Source organism: Rhincodon typus, chromosome 6, assembly GCF_021869965.1.
Source record: "Rhincodon typus isolate 14 chromosome 6, sRhiTyp1.1, whole genome shotgun sequence".
Lineage (NCBI taxonomy): Eukaryota > Metazoa > Chordata > Chondrichthyes > Orectolobiformes > Rhincodontidae > Rhincodon > Rhincodon typus.
In genome coordinates, this window is record NC_063337.1 from 59393319 (window position 1) to 59406839 (window position 13521).

Below are 13521 nucleotides of genomic sequence, written 5' to 3' on the forward strand. Positions count from 1 at the left end.
CAAAAAGGTTTATCATCTCCTTGGACACTTTTGCTTATTGCTTTTCTCAGTGTCAACAGATTGTTACTTTGATTATTTTCATTGTGTTTTAAATACTGTAAAATTGAATTTCTTTTTAAACAACATATTAGGACTTATTGTAAAACAAAGAACTGTGGATGCTGGAAATCTGAAACAAAATCAGCAATTGCTGGAGAAATTCAGCAGGTTCTGAAGATGGATCGCTGGATTTGCAACATTAACGCTGCTTTTTATTCAGAGATGCTGCCAGGCTTCTGAGATTCTCCAGCAATTTTAATTTTTATATTAGGATTTATTGTTGTTGATCCTTTCTAATAATGATTTAAGAAAATCCATTCTAGTTACAGATAATGGACGGGATATAGATATTAAATGGCATGTGATTCTAGCTGATTTTAAAACAAAAAGGAGGAGGATTTCAATTGCTTTTTGACTAAAGAGAAAGTTGTGAATTGATGCATTGAGTGTGATTGGAACAACGTATGTGTAAATGAGGGAATCAATTTGGAATACAAGCAACTTTAAATTACCTGTATTCCGTTTGTTTGACTGAGATACAACTGAATGTTTAAGTAGTCTGGTCGGTTCTCCTGCCAAAGCTGAAATTGGAAAAATTGACCAGTGAAAATCATTTAAGATGACAGAACTGAAAAGCCCAGCACTTTACCCAGCAAATGGGACAGGATTAGTTAACTAACTTCAAAAACTTAAGTCATACAGCACAGACAAAAGGGCAGGAATCTCTCCAGATTATAACAGAATAGTAATCTATTTACAGCACTATGGGAAAGCACAATCACCATAAGAACTTTGAATTGTTGACTTAATATTTTGCAAGGAAATGTATAATGCCTATGAAGGATTTATTGCAGAAAGAATGTGTCCGATATCCTTTGTGACTAACTGAATACATTATACTGTGGGTTATAATTCTGAGAAATTGAATTGACAGTGTCAAATTCACCAAATTCTGCAATAATTTCTTTTAGCTTGATCATTGTCATTGTGTGCAGTTTGCCTCAACTTCTTTCTCGTCACTTCAATAAATTGTAAATATCACATCCTACAACTTTTTTGCTTCCTCCCTATATCTTAAATATGCTAAAATTAGAATCCATTTCTAAATAATAACAGCAAAATACTTCTGAAGGGTTCTGAAAAAGACTCATACTGGACTCAAAATGTTAACAATGTTTCTCTCTTCACAGATGCTGTCAGATCTGCTGAGTTTCTCCAGCATTCTCTCTATTTAATCCATTTTAAAGCATTATGCTTGTTTGGGATTCTTTTCAAAAATGCATCACTATAAATCCTAATTTTCTATCCCTTTTTCCGACTCACTAAGCCAAGTGGAGATAACTTCATCACTACTAGCTGAGTTATATTGACTTCTCTCAATTTTTGAATTTTGCATATCACATTCAGACCACTTATGCCTCATCTTGATATCTCAAGTTAAAAAGGCACAACTAATCTTCCAGTCAGGTATAAGCATTTAGGGCTATAGCTTACAGGATATCAACAAAGTCAGTTTTGGCGAGTTTCATCGAGGGTTTTTCTCCCTAAAGTCTAGTAGGTTTTCTCATATTATCATCCCAGAGTCACCTCATTAACTATGCATGCATAACTCTCCTTGGTCCTTTTCTCCCACTCACTGTTGGCAGAAGTACTTGTGATTGTTGGGACATCCTGGGATTCCTGGCATTGGCATCATAGTTACATGGGAGCTGTGCATCCAGACAAAGCCAGACAGTCCAGAACTGCCCTATTTTGAGTAACATGTCCCAGACGTAATTGAGAAGAGAAGTTGGCGACACGCCAAACATTTTGTGGACAGGAATTTGGAGGTGGACAGGGTGGTGCAGAGGACAGCTAGCCTCCTCCTCCAGGGCCAGCAAAGGAGGCCACAACACCAGACCGTCAGCTTCATCTGAAGTTTCCACCCAAATCAGCAAGGTTTCCAAAGTCTGAAGAAACACCCTGCAGTGTATCAAAGTCCTTTTCTGACCTTTTCTGCTCTACCAGGGTAAGTACTATCACATTCTGTTACTTTTCTCTGCTACTTCACATGCACTTAAAATCTGTTACTGTGCAGGACTCCCACCAATTCTCATGGTCTGCCACTCACTATAGCATGCAGCATCTTCCCTTACTCTCACTCACCCATCTCAAATCCCCAATTACTAACCCCACATGGCCTCTGCACTGCCTACTCGCTTACTAGAGATGCGTCATCAGCTTTACTTCACCTGCACTGGTACCAAAAGTTGTGCAAGTCACTTCCATCTCAACTGAAGATGGACAGCAAGAGCTTTATTAAATATATAAAAACACAGAGAAGCACCGAAGTGAACATTGGCTGCTTAGAGATCAAGGCAGGGGGAATAAGAATGGACAAGGAAATGCAGAGAAGTTGAACAAACATTATGCATCAGTCTTCAGATTAGAACACACTAATGACATTCTAAAATTACTAAATAATCAAGGAGCATAAAGGGGGAGAGGAAATAAATATAATAACTATCACTAGAAAAGAAGTGCTATGGGGCTAAAGACTAATTGGTCTTCTGGACCTGGTGGGATGCTTCCACGCTATTAAAGGAAGTAGCTATAACAATATTGCATGCACTGCTAGTAATTTTCCAAGAATCTTTAGATTCTGGAAAACCTGCCAGAGGATGGAAAGCTGCTGGCATAACACTTGTTCGAAAAGCGAAAGATCAAAGAAGAAGGAACTGCAGCCTTGTTAGTTTAGCACCTGTCCTTGGGAAAATGTTACAGTCTATGATAAAAGGATGCACTAGCAAAGAGTTTGGAAAATATGTGATCAAGCAGAGTCAGCATGGCTTCATGAAGGGGAAATCATGCCTGACAAGCTTAGTAGAATTCTTTGAGGAGGTAACAACAAGACTTGATAAAAGGAAAGCAGTGGATGTAATATATTTGGATTTTCAGAAGTGGTTTGATAAGGTACCGCATGTTAGACTACTTTATAAGACCCCATGTTGGAGGTAGTACCACGATCAGAGGATTGAATAACTGAAAGAAAGACAGAAATGGGATTGGGGGGGGGGCGTTGGTGTGTGGTTGCAGAGAGATATTAGTTAAATAAGTTGGCAAATGGATTATAATATGGGAAAATGTGATGTTGTTCATTTTGGAAGAGAGAACAAAAGAACAGAATATTATTAAAATAGAGAAAAACTGCAGACAGATGCAACACAAAAGGAACTTGGACTACTTGTGCACGAAACATATAAAGCTAGCACACAGATACAGCCGATAATAATGAAGGCTAATGGAACATTGGTTCTTACTTCAAGCGGATTTGAGCATAAGAGTAGGGAAGTCTGTATAAGGTGGTGGTGAGGCCACATCTCAAGTACTTTGTGCAGTTTTGATCCTCTTATTTAAGATATCATTTTATTGGAGGTAGTTCAGAGAAGGTGCACTTGCGATAAGGTTAGGGTTAGGGTTAGGGTTAGGATAATCCCTGATATGGAGGGATAATCTTATGAGCAAAGGCTAAACAGCTTGGGATTCTAATCACTGGAGTTGAGAAGAATGACAGATAATGACATTGAAACATATAGGATGCTTAACAGGCTTGGCATAGTAAATGCTGAGAGGATGTTTCACCTCATGGGAGAGTCTAGGACCAATGGGCATACTCTCAAAATAAAGGGGCACCAATTTAAGACTGAGATAACGGGGAAATTATTCTTTCAGGATGAGAAGTTTTGGAACCCCTTATTAAATAGAGCAGTGGAGGTAGAGTTCTTGAATGTATCTAAGGCTGAGAAAGATAGATAGATTCTTGATCAATAGGGGAATCAAGCATTACGGGGAAAGGGCAGGAAAGTGGATACGTGGACATGGGCAGCAAGGTGGTTCAGTTGTTGGCACTGCTGCCTCACAGCACAAAGGACCTTGGTTTGATTCCACCCTTGGGATGGTTATGGATGTTTGTCTGTTTGGAGTCCGAACATTTTCCCAGTGTCTGCCTGGGTCTCCTCAGGGTACTCTGGTTTCCTCCCACAGTACCACAGATGTGCAGGCTAGTGGATTGGCCATGCTAAATAGGGGATAGGTGGATTAGCCATGGGAAATGCAAGGTTACAGGGGCAGGGTCTGGGTGGGATGGCCTTTGGAGAGACGATGTGGACTCAATGGGCCAAATGGCCTGCTTCCATACTGGAGGGATGCCATGATTCTATGAATTTCAGATCAGCTGCGATCCTATTGAATGGCCGAGCAGGCTCAGGGGGCCAAACAGCTTACTCCTGTTCCTATTTCTTATGGTCTTACGGTCAGAATGCGGCAGAGTCTGCAGGGGGATATTTGCAGTTTAAGTGATTTGGAAAAAAACGTGACAGATGGAACATAATGTGGGTAAATATGAGGTTCTGCACTTTGGCAGGAGAAACAGTGGAGCTGAATATTATTCAAAATGATAAAAGACTGCTGAAAGTTACAGAGCAGAGGGATTTGGGATTCCTCATTCATGAACCACAAAAAGCTAGCGTCCAAGTTCAGCACGTGGTAGGGAAGACAAATGTCATAGAGTCAAACAGATCCTTTAGTCCAACCAGTCCACATCAACTATGATTCCAAACTAAACCAGCACCCCCTGCCTGCACTTGGTTCATATCCCTCTGAACTTTTCCTAATCATCAACTTATCCAAATGTCTTTTAAACATTATAACCGTACCTGCATCCACCACTTCCTTTGGCAGTTCATTACACATATAAACCACTCTCTGTAAAAGAAAGCCGCCCTCATGTCCTTTTAAATCTTTCTCCTCTCACCATAAATAAAGGCCTCCCGGTTTTGAACTCCCTCACCCCAGGGAAAAGACCCTTGTTATTCACTTTGTCATGAAATATTAGCTTTTACTTCAAAGGGAATGTGTCAGAAAAAGTAACAAGGTTTTGCTAAAATTACACAAGGCACTAGTTAGACCACAGTATATTGTGAACAGTTTTGGACCCTTAACCTAGGGAAAGATATACTGGCATTGGAGGCACGAAAGTTTACTAGGCTGATCCTGGGTATGCAGGAATTTTCTTATGAGAAAAAGGTTGATTAAGTTGCAACTGTACTTATTGGAATTTAGAAGAATTGAAGCATACAAGATTCTCACAGGATTGTACAGGGAAAATGCTGAGAGGCTGTTTCCCCTTATGGGAGAGTCTAGGACCAGAGGGCATGAGCAAGGGGTCACCCAATTTGACAAAGATGAAGAGCAATTTCTTCTCTCACAGGGTAGGAATTCTTTATCACAGAGGGTTGTCGAGGCTGGGTTGACAAACATATTTAAGACAGATTTTTAATCAGTAAGGGAATCAAGGGTTACAGGGAAAATGCAGCAAAGTAGCATTGAGGATTATCAGATCAGCTATGATCTCACTGAATTGCAGAGCAGACTCAATTGGCTGAATGACCCCTTTGTGCACTTATGTATTATGAGTACTACATAGGCTATGGATGCTTAAAATATTCTGGCAATAGTCTTGAAGATTTGTGCTCCAGAACTAACCATGCTCCTCACCAAGCTATTCAAGTACAGCTGTAACACTGGCATCTACCCAGCTATATAGAAAATTGTCCAGGTTTGTGCTGTACACAAACAGCAAGTCAAATCTAAACCAATCAACAACCGCTACATTAGTCTACTGTCAATCATTAATAAAGTGGTGAAAGGTATCATCAACAGTGACAGCAAGCAGCACTTGTTCAGCAATAATCTACTCATTGAAGCTCTGCCAGGGCCACTTAGCGCCTGACCTAGAGGTGAGGTAAGGTGACTGCCCTTGACAAAAGCTGTATTCGACAGAGTATGATGAGCGCTGACAGATCCAGGATCAATGGAAATCAGGGAAAAAAAACTCTCACTGTTTGGAGTCACACCTGGCAAAGTATGGTGGTTGCAGTTATTTGGGGTCAGTCATCTCAGCTCCAGAACAGCTCTGCAGGAGTTTCTCAGTGTAATATCCTAGACCAAACAACTCTGCTACTTCAAAGACCTTCCCTCCATCATAAGGTCAGAACTGGAGATGTTTGCATTATGTTCAGCCCCATGTGTGACTACTCAGGTACTGTGGCAATCCACAGCCAAATGCAGTAAGACCCTGACAATATTCATGCTTGGGCAGGCAAGTAGCATTCATGCCATGTAAGTGCCAAGCAATGTCCATCTCCAACAAGAGAGAACCTAATCACTGTCCCTTGGCTTTCAATAGCATTGCCGTCATTGAACCTCCTACTATCAATATATTGGGGTTACAACTAGCCAAAACTAAACTGGACTGACATTTCTGTAAATAAAAGCTCACATGTGTGCTTGGAATTGCTGGATAACTGTATGTGATATCTCCCTCCTGGAAAGTGCCAAAATGCAGGTATCCAATTGATATTGGGACAGAGTAGCATTGACTTATTTGGTGTGCAGAGGAATGTAGCCAAGGACAGGTAAAGTGTGTAGTCTGGTGATTCAACAATGACTAGGGTAAGAGAAGAGGTTATATGTGTAAGGGACTGCCAGCCATGATGGCTATTTGCCATGGACAGCATGGCATTTTGAATGCTGTGCCATGATGTTTGTGGGGAGCAATGCCAGATTGCCAATGCTGGTCTGGATAACAGCAGCCTTTCAAAGATTGCGTGGCACAAGGGATGTTTTGGAAGATATTCACTGAGTTGTGACTTGTTCCGCAAATGCCGTGTGATAAGTGGGGCGGAAATCAGATATGACAGTCACCATAGGGGTAGGGTGCATAATTAATTCAGCAAGATTTGTAAGATAGGCCAAGAAACTTAAGGTCTAGTGGTGAAAAGCCCTCCAAAAATTTTGACGCAACTTGGACTCAGCCAAATAAATGTAAGATTCGACTCTTCGTTTTTATTTCATTTGTGTGTTAACCATTTTCTTAGTTTTACATCCAAGCAAAACAACAGTAACTTTTAGTACACTTTGCAATTCCGAAGGAACATTTTCACATTTTCAACTTGATGCTGCTGTAACAATTAAAGATAGAAGGCTAAAAATCTGTTAAAACACCATTCGTTACTGAAGTTGGAACAATACAATACTCAATCTAGCATGACATGAGATTTCTGAAAACAATTCCAGCTCATATTTCTTGGAAGATGTTGACAGAATTATGGAAGATTTTACTCTGCATAACACAAACCAGGATGTTATTGTTCAGGTTCACTATCTGGTCTTACCTTGTCATGTAAAATGCACAGCAAATCTGCAAACCAGAAAAAAGACTGAATTTCCCTACATATCCAAATGAAGTAAAGTCGTCTGAGCTTATACTGTTTCCAATCATTTCTGCAAGAAAAAAGAAACAAAATTTCTAAAAGCCGCATTAGGTTCTCACTTTCTACCATTCTGTAAATCAGGATTTCTTAAACTGCAGAATACCATGTCCTGGTAATCTAATACTGACAACCTGAGCAAATCAGTGCTATTTGTCCTTACTTTTGCAAAATATTAAAGGCACAAAACGAGACCATTCACTCTATTGTGCCTGAACCAGCTCTTTGATAAAACTATCAAATTGACCTCAGTCCCTTGCACTTTGCCCAGAGCAATCTATAATTCTCCTTTATGAAGCTATTTTTTCCTAAAAATTACTATTGAATCTGATTTCACTAGACAGTGTAATTAAAATCATTATGGTCTGATGCATTGAAAGAAGAATCTGTAACTGAAGTCTCTTTTGGCTTTTGCCAATTACCTTAAAACTATGTATTATTTACGGGCTCAGAAGTTTATAAAAGACTGTTGTTAGTGCCATTGAGACTTTGGTGGATGAATCTCAAATCTGAATATCAGACCATTAAGTATAAACTGTTAATATGTGTGAATAAACTTTAACACTGACTGAAACATGTGTAAATGCCTGGAAACTCTAAGAATTGTATGATTATGGAAATTAAAGACAAAAAGTGATTATGCCAAATGTGATAAAAGAGAAATAAAGTAGCAACTAACTTATTAGTTCAATTCCATGAAAAATAATTTAATTCTTTTTTCACATTAGTTAGAATCAATTATGCACATTGAATTATTCCAAGACCAGTTTTTGTGACATCTGTTAGAGTTTATGATAACATGCAGTTATTTTTAAAACTACTTTTCCATGCTTTATTTTGGTTCAATCTCTAATCAATAGTTTCAGTGCTCCATGTGAAATTCATTCCTTGGGCTTTAGCAATTTCTTTTCAAAATCAAACTACCTAAACAAAGTTTAAACTACCTTTATTCTCTTTCTTCTTTATACTTCCCATGCATCTACCACTCTGTTTAAGGGATATGCAGACAATCTGTACCTAGGTTTCTGTCAGAGACACTTTGTGAAAACTGAAAACTATGGGAAAGCCCACGAAATCTCTGACAAAACAGAATTAATTCAGCTGTCTTTACATACAATAGATGGCTAACCAGGAGATGTTGCAAGTATCATCTACAATGGCCAGGAAGATGCCAGGCACATAAATGTTCATGGCCAGTTCATACTCACATCGCTGCTGTGAGGCTGCAGCAAATGAAAGATTTCAGTGCGGAATCTCTTCATCAGGCAAAGACATCTCATCCACTGTTCCAGCAGGAAATTATTCCTGAATATTCTGGGGTGAAATGGTCTGATAATCAGCCTTTCCTTATTTCATCATCCCAGTTCTCTCTCTTAACAGCTTACCAATGTTTCTTCTGTATTGACCTGTAATACTGTACACCAGGGGAACGCAAACTCACTCACACAAGTGCCACTCTCCAAAGACCTCTGCAACTTTAACAAACTCTGGAAACCACCAAATACTTATAATCGCAGCAACAGCAAGTAGAAATGCAAAACCCAGCAACGAACTTGAAAAAAGTTTTTGATCCTATTAAACATTTGTCTTTATCCCGTTGTGCATTTTTACAACATGGCGTCAGCTGGAGCTTTGAGCTTCAAAATCACTGCATTGGTGTCAATCAGCAATTGACTAACACAAACTGAAGTCACAGTCTTCCTTCTCTGTGCAACTCTGGTGGGTGCTACTTGCTTATGAAGATCAACAATCTTTTAAAAATATCATCCAGCAGAGCAAACACCAGATACATGGCACCGTCGCTGTTGTCATGGAAGCAACACAACACATCAAGTATGAAAAACTGGCTGCTAAAGAACAGATCCTTGAAACTTTAATTTTTAATAGGCTTATTATTGCTATGTTTTTTACATTTTTTTAACGATGCTCAAGAGGAGAGTCATATTTCTGTCCCATTTTCCAATGCTCAGCAATAATCAATTATAGCCTTGAAGTCTACCATTTATTTCTCATGTTGAAATATAGAACAGAGAAAATTCTTGTGGTGTAGTGGGTAGCATCCTTGCCTCTGAGCCAGAACCTTCAGATGCAAATCCTGCTTCAAGCTTTGATGGGCAAGGCAGGTGTTTTCATAATATGGTCAAATAGCAATGTGATGCAGTTGCATGTACTGCAAAGTACATGTTAACATAAGACACTGTTTTATGTTGGCGAAAGGAATAGGATAGCACAATGGTTAGCACTGCTGCCTGACTGCGCCAAGGACTCAAGTTCAATTCCAGCCTTGTGTGACTGTCTGTTTGAAGTCTGTATGTTCTCCTCCTGTCTGCATGGGTTTCCCCCAGGAACTCCAATTTCCTCACTCAGTCCAAAGATATGCAGGTTAGGTGGATTGGCCTTGCTAAATTATCACATAGTTTCCAGGGAAGGGCAGGCTAGGTGGATTAGCCATGGTAAATGTGGGATTACGGGGATAGAGTGGGATGCTCTTCAGAAAGTCTGTGCAGACTTGATGGGCTGAACAGCCACATTCTACACCATAAGGATTCTATGAATTCGGACATACACTTACCTCTTTGGAAACAAATAGTTCGAATCTTTGCTGCATTCCTATGGCAACAGCCTGACTGACTATGATTGACACTTGACTGTTCCTGCTGCAACTCCATGCCAATGCCGTCCCAATTAACAGCACACTCTTTTCATGATGTATAAATCTGATGTTCATTTTCCAAGTCTGGGTTCTTGAATCCTAGTCCAGATGAATGCAGATGAAAAGCTTTGACTTCATGTCACCTTTCAACAAAGTTCAAGATCAGACCAGATTCTAACCTTTACTATGCAATGAGGCCTTTTGTGACACAGTGGTAATGCCTGTTCTTCTGGGCCAAGATGTCTGGGTTCATGTCCCACCTACCCCGGACATGTGTCGTAATGTGTTCGAACAAGTTGATTAAAATAATGATCTCTGCAAATCTAAATAAGTTTATACAGTATCTATTCATAACCTTAGCAATTGTCAAGCTTTCATCCTGCTATAAAGACTTTATATTCCATGTTCTTATTCTCAAGAAGCTATCTCTTCAATTGAACACAATAGGCTCAGAGCTGTCCTCCCTTTTGGGTTTCAGGTGAACTTTTTAATAAATTTGTTGTTTACTTTGTTCAGCAAGGATTTTTTTTTTCTTTCCTGTCATTATTGACAACAAAATCAGTGGCAGGGGGCCTGAACTTTTTTGTATTTCCTGTTCTTCAACTATCATTTGCCACAACTAACAATGAGGATTATACTGAGAGATCCACAGGCAAAAAGTCACTTTGCCTTAGAGAGCCTCATGACTGTGCCCTTGGCTATGGGGAGGTAGTGGTGTTGTGGTCACATCAATAGAAGTCCTAAAAAGTCATATGAAAATCGAAATACAATCAGTTTCTCTCCGCACAGATCTGCTTAGTATCTCCAGCATTTTATGTTTTTAATATTGTTATTACTACTAATAATGTTCTGGAGGCTGGGTTCAAATCCCACCTGGCAGATGGTGAAATCTGAATTCTTTAAGTGTCTGGAATTAAAAGCTAGCCTAATGATAACTGTCCAACCATTGTTGTAAAAACTCATCTCGTTCACGAATATCCTTTACGAAAGTAAATCTGCTATCCCTGTCATGTCTGGCTTACTAATCTGCACGAGAGTGACTGATTTTTAATTCTTCCAAAATGGCTCTGGCAAATCACTCATGAACAACAGGCAACAAATACTGGCCACATCCAGAACAAATGAAAAAGAAACACTTTGTTGGTCTCCATTAAAATTTTTAGGATCTTTCATCACTTCCGTCATTCCCAGATTGAATATATATTAGAAGAAGTCATGTCCTCATATCAGTCAAAGCTGACTGACCCCTCACTCAGTTTTACCTGACTGTTGAGTCAGGTCCTGAGATATGTTGCAAAAACAAAGTTGCTGGAAAAGCTCAGGGGATTTGGCAGCATCAGTTCTGAGGAAGGGTCACCGGACCCGAAACATTAACTCTGTTTTTTCCTTCACAGATGCTGCCAGACCTGCTGAGCTGTTCCAGCAACTTTGTTTTTGTTCCTGATTCACAGCATCTGAAGTTCTTTTGGTTTTTATTCCCGAGATACGTTTCCTGGTGTACACAACCAGCTACTTGGGGCTATAAATGAGAGCTATTTGGAGTTTGGGAGACTCTGAAATCTCTTTTCCACACTTTTTTTGATGTGTTGTTTAGTAGGGATCAAACATTCTAGGGTATTAGCCCTCACAAACATCTCCCGGATTACTTCAGTAGTGTATTTTTAATCATCAATTTACATGTCATCACTAAAATGTAAAACAGTTCCTTCATGTGAGAGCAACTTGTACATTTCAATTTATCGATGGATGTTTGCATTGCTCTCGAATCAGTTCACACATTTTTTTTCCCTCTTGGTCTAATGGTCATGTGGAATTTTGGGCGAATAAAAGAACTATTCATAGATGCCCACTTTCACTGCTTTTCAGCCTGATGTTAGCTGAGGTGCAAAAATAATCATGATGCTGCTTTTGTTATTTCCTAAATGGGAGAACAGTGACTAAACAGAGTGGCATTTCAAACCAGCACTTAATTGTTGCTTGGTTAGTGATCCAACAACACACACAAGCAAACAATTTTAAATTTAATTGATTTTTCAATGCAACATATTAATGTACCAATGTCAACCAACTAAATGCACACTGCTGCTCTTTCCCCACTGACTTGCAATTACTTCCTTTTGAAATATATATCTAGTTCTCTTTCAAAAGGCACTATTCAATGTGTTTCCACTGCTGTTGCAGGCAGTACATTCTGTGTGATAAAAATTCATTTCCATAAAAAAGTCTATATTCACTTGCCTCCTGAGCCTTTTAGGGGATTAGTTTAAATGTGTGCCCATTGGTTACCATCCTTTCAGTCAGTGGAAACTTGGAAGAAAAAATGAATCTATTTTGAAAAGGAAGACTTGCTTTGATGAGTTTAGTTTGAAAGGAGTTTTAAAAATATGTCTTTGTGATCAAAACCCATTATAGCATGTTTTTCTGCAATGGAATAATTTCACTTGCTTTATTATAAAACAGTGCTGAATCAGGTACTAAAAATGATTGGAATGAACTGATTTTACTCTCATCCCACCAACAGACCTCAGCTTAAAGCTTAGAAAAATACTCACTAGCATATTTCTACTTCCCATTCCAGCCACTGGTAAGGCAATTAGTTTAATGTTAATTATTGTGCAATAGAGTTGCAAATACTATTAATTGGCTTGACTTACTGTTTTTACATCAGACATCCTAAATCTAGCAGAGAAGATGCTTCCATTCCAATCGTTTGACACAAATTCCTGCTAGGCTTCACAGATAAAAGTACACTAAGTTAACTATTGGAAGGAGATTTTAAAAATAATTGAAAGGTCTTGATTGTAAACTGATGCATTGCCAGGTTGCGTATAAATATTTGCAAACTTTCATAATTGAGAATAAAGGAGGAAAATTGGTATACCATACATCCTTCAGACAAGATAGAGAATATTTTGCCCTTGAAAAATTGAATTGAGCTGAATAAGTATGTTTTCTCTCAAATAAATTTGGATGATTGTGCACTATTATTCCAATTTCCTCCCTTGGCAGCAAGAACAAGCAGAACTCTTCCTTACTTATAACACGAATTAACCATGAACAAACTGTCAAAAAGAAAATGCACGTACAATAGTGTGTTTAGAACTGAAGCAAAAGGGGTCACTCCAATACCACCGGCCACACAAAGGCTAACCTCGTAGTTGAAGACTTCCTCTGATGGACTCCCAAATGGACCATCAATATATAATCTGTTGAAAGAAAACAAAATTAATTTTTCTCCATAAATCAATCGGTAGAGACAGTTGCCAATGTGCTTACAGATATTTTATTTCCAATAATTTAAATTAGAATACCTTAAATCAATAATTTGATGAACACTTTATTTCAGTTTGTTAAAAATAATTTCAAAAACCTTGTGGAACATGGGCTTCACTCATTGGGTCAGCATTTATTACCCATCCATGGTTACTCTTAAAAAAGTGGGGTAATATGGATCAGATTTAAGCTCTATGAATCCTGCTACATCCAGTTGTGAATGGAAGTGGGCAATTCAACAACTAA

General features: G+C 38.9%; 1 protein-coding gene across 5 annotated transcripts in view; it reads right to left on the reverse strand.

Moving 5' to 3' along the window:
* The window catches only part of LOC109915161 (NADPH oxidase 4), a 177469-nt gene that overhangs the window by 9378 nt on the left and 154570 nt on the right, over positions 1 to 13521 (reverse strand). For all 5 annotated transcript variants that reach the window (XM_048598336.1, XM_048598335.1, XM_048598334.1 and 2 more), the window contains 3 exons: positions 13089 to 13208; positions 7254 to 7362; positions 552 to 620 (listed from right to left, as the gene is read on the reverse strand). In XM_048598336.1, the coding sequence (XP_048454293.1) occupies positions 552 to 620; positions 7254 to 7362; positions 13089 to 13208 (298 nt within the window). The remainder of the gene's footprint in view (positions 1 to 551; positions 621 to 7253; positions 7363 to 13088; positions 13209 to 13521) is intronic.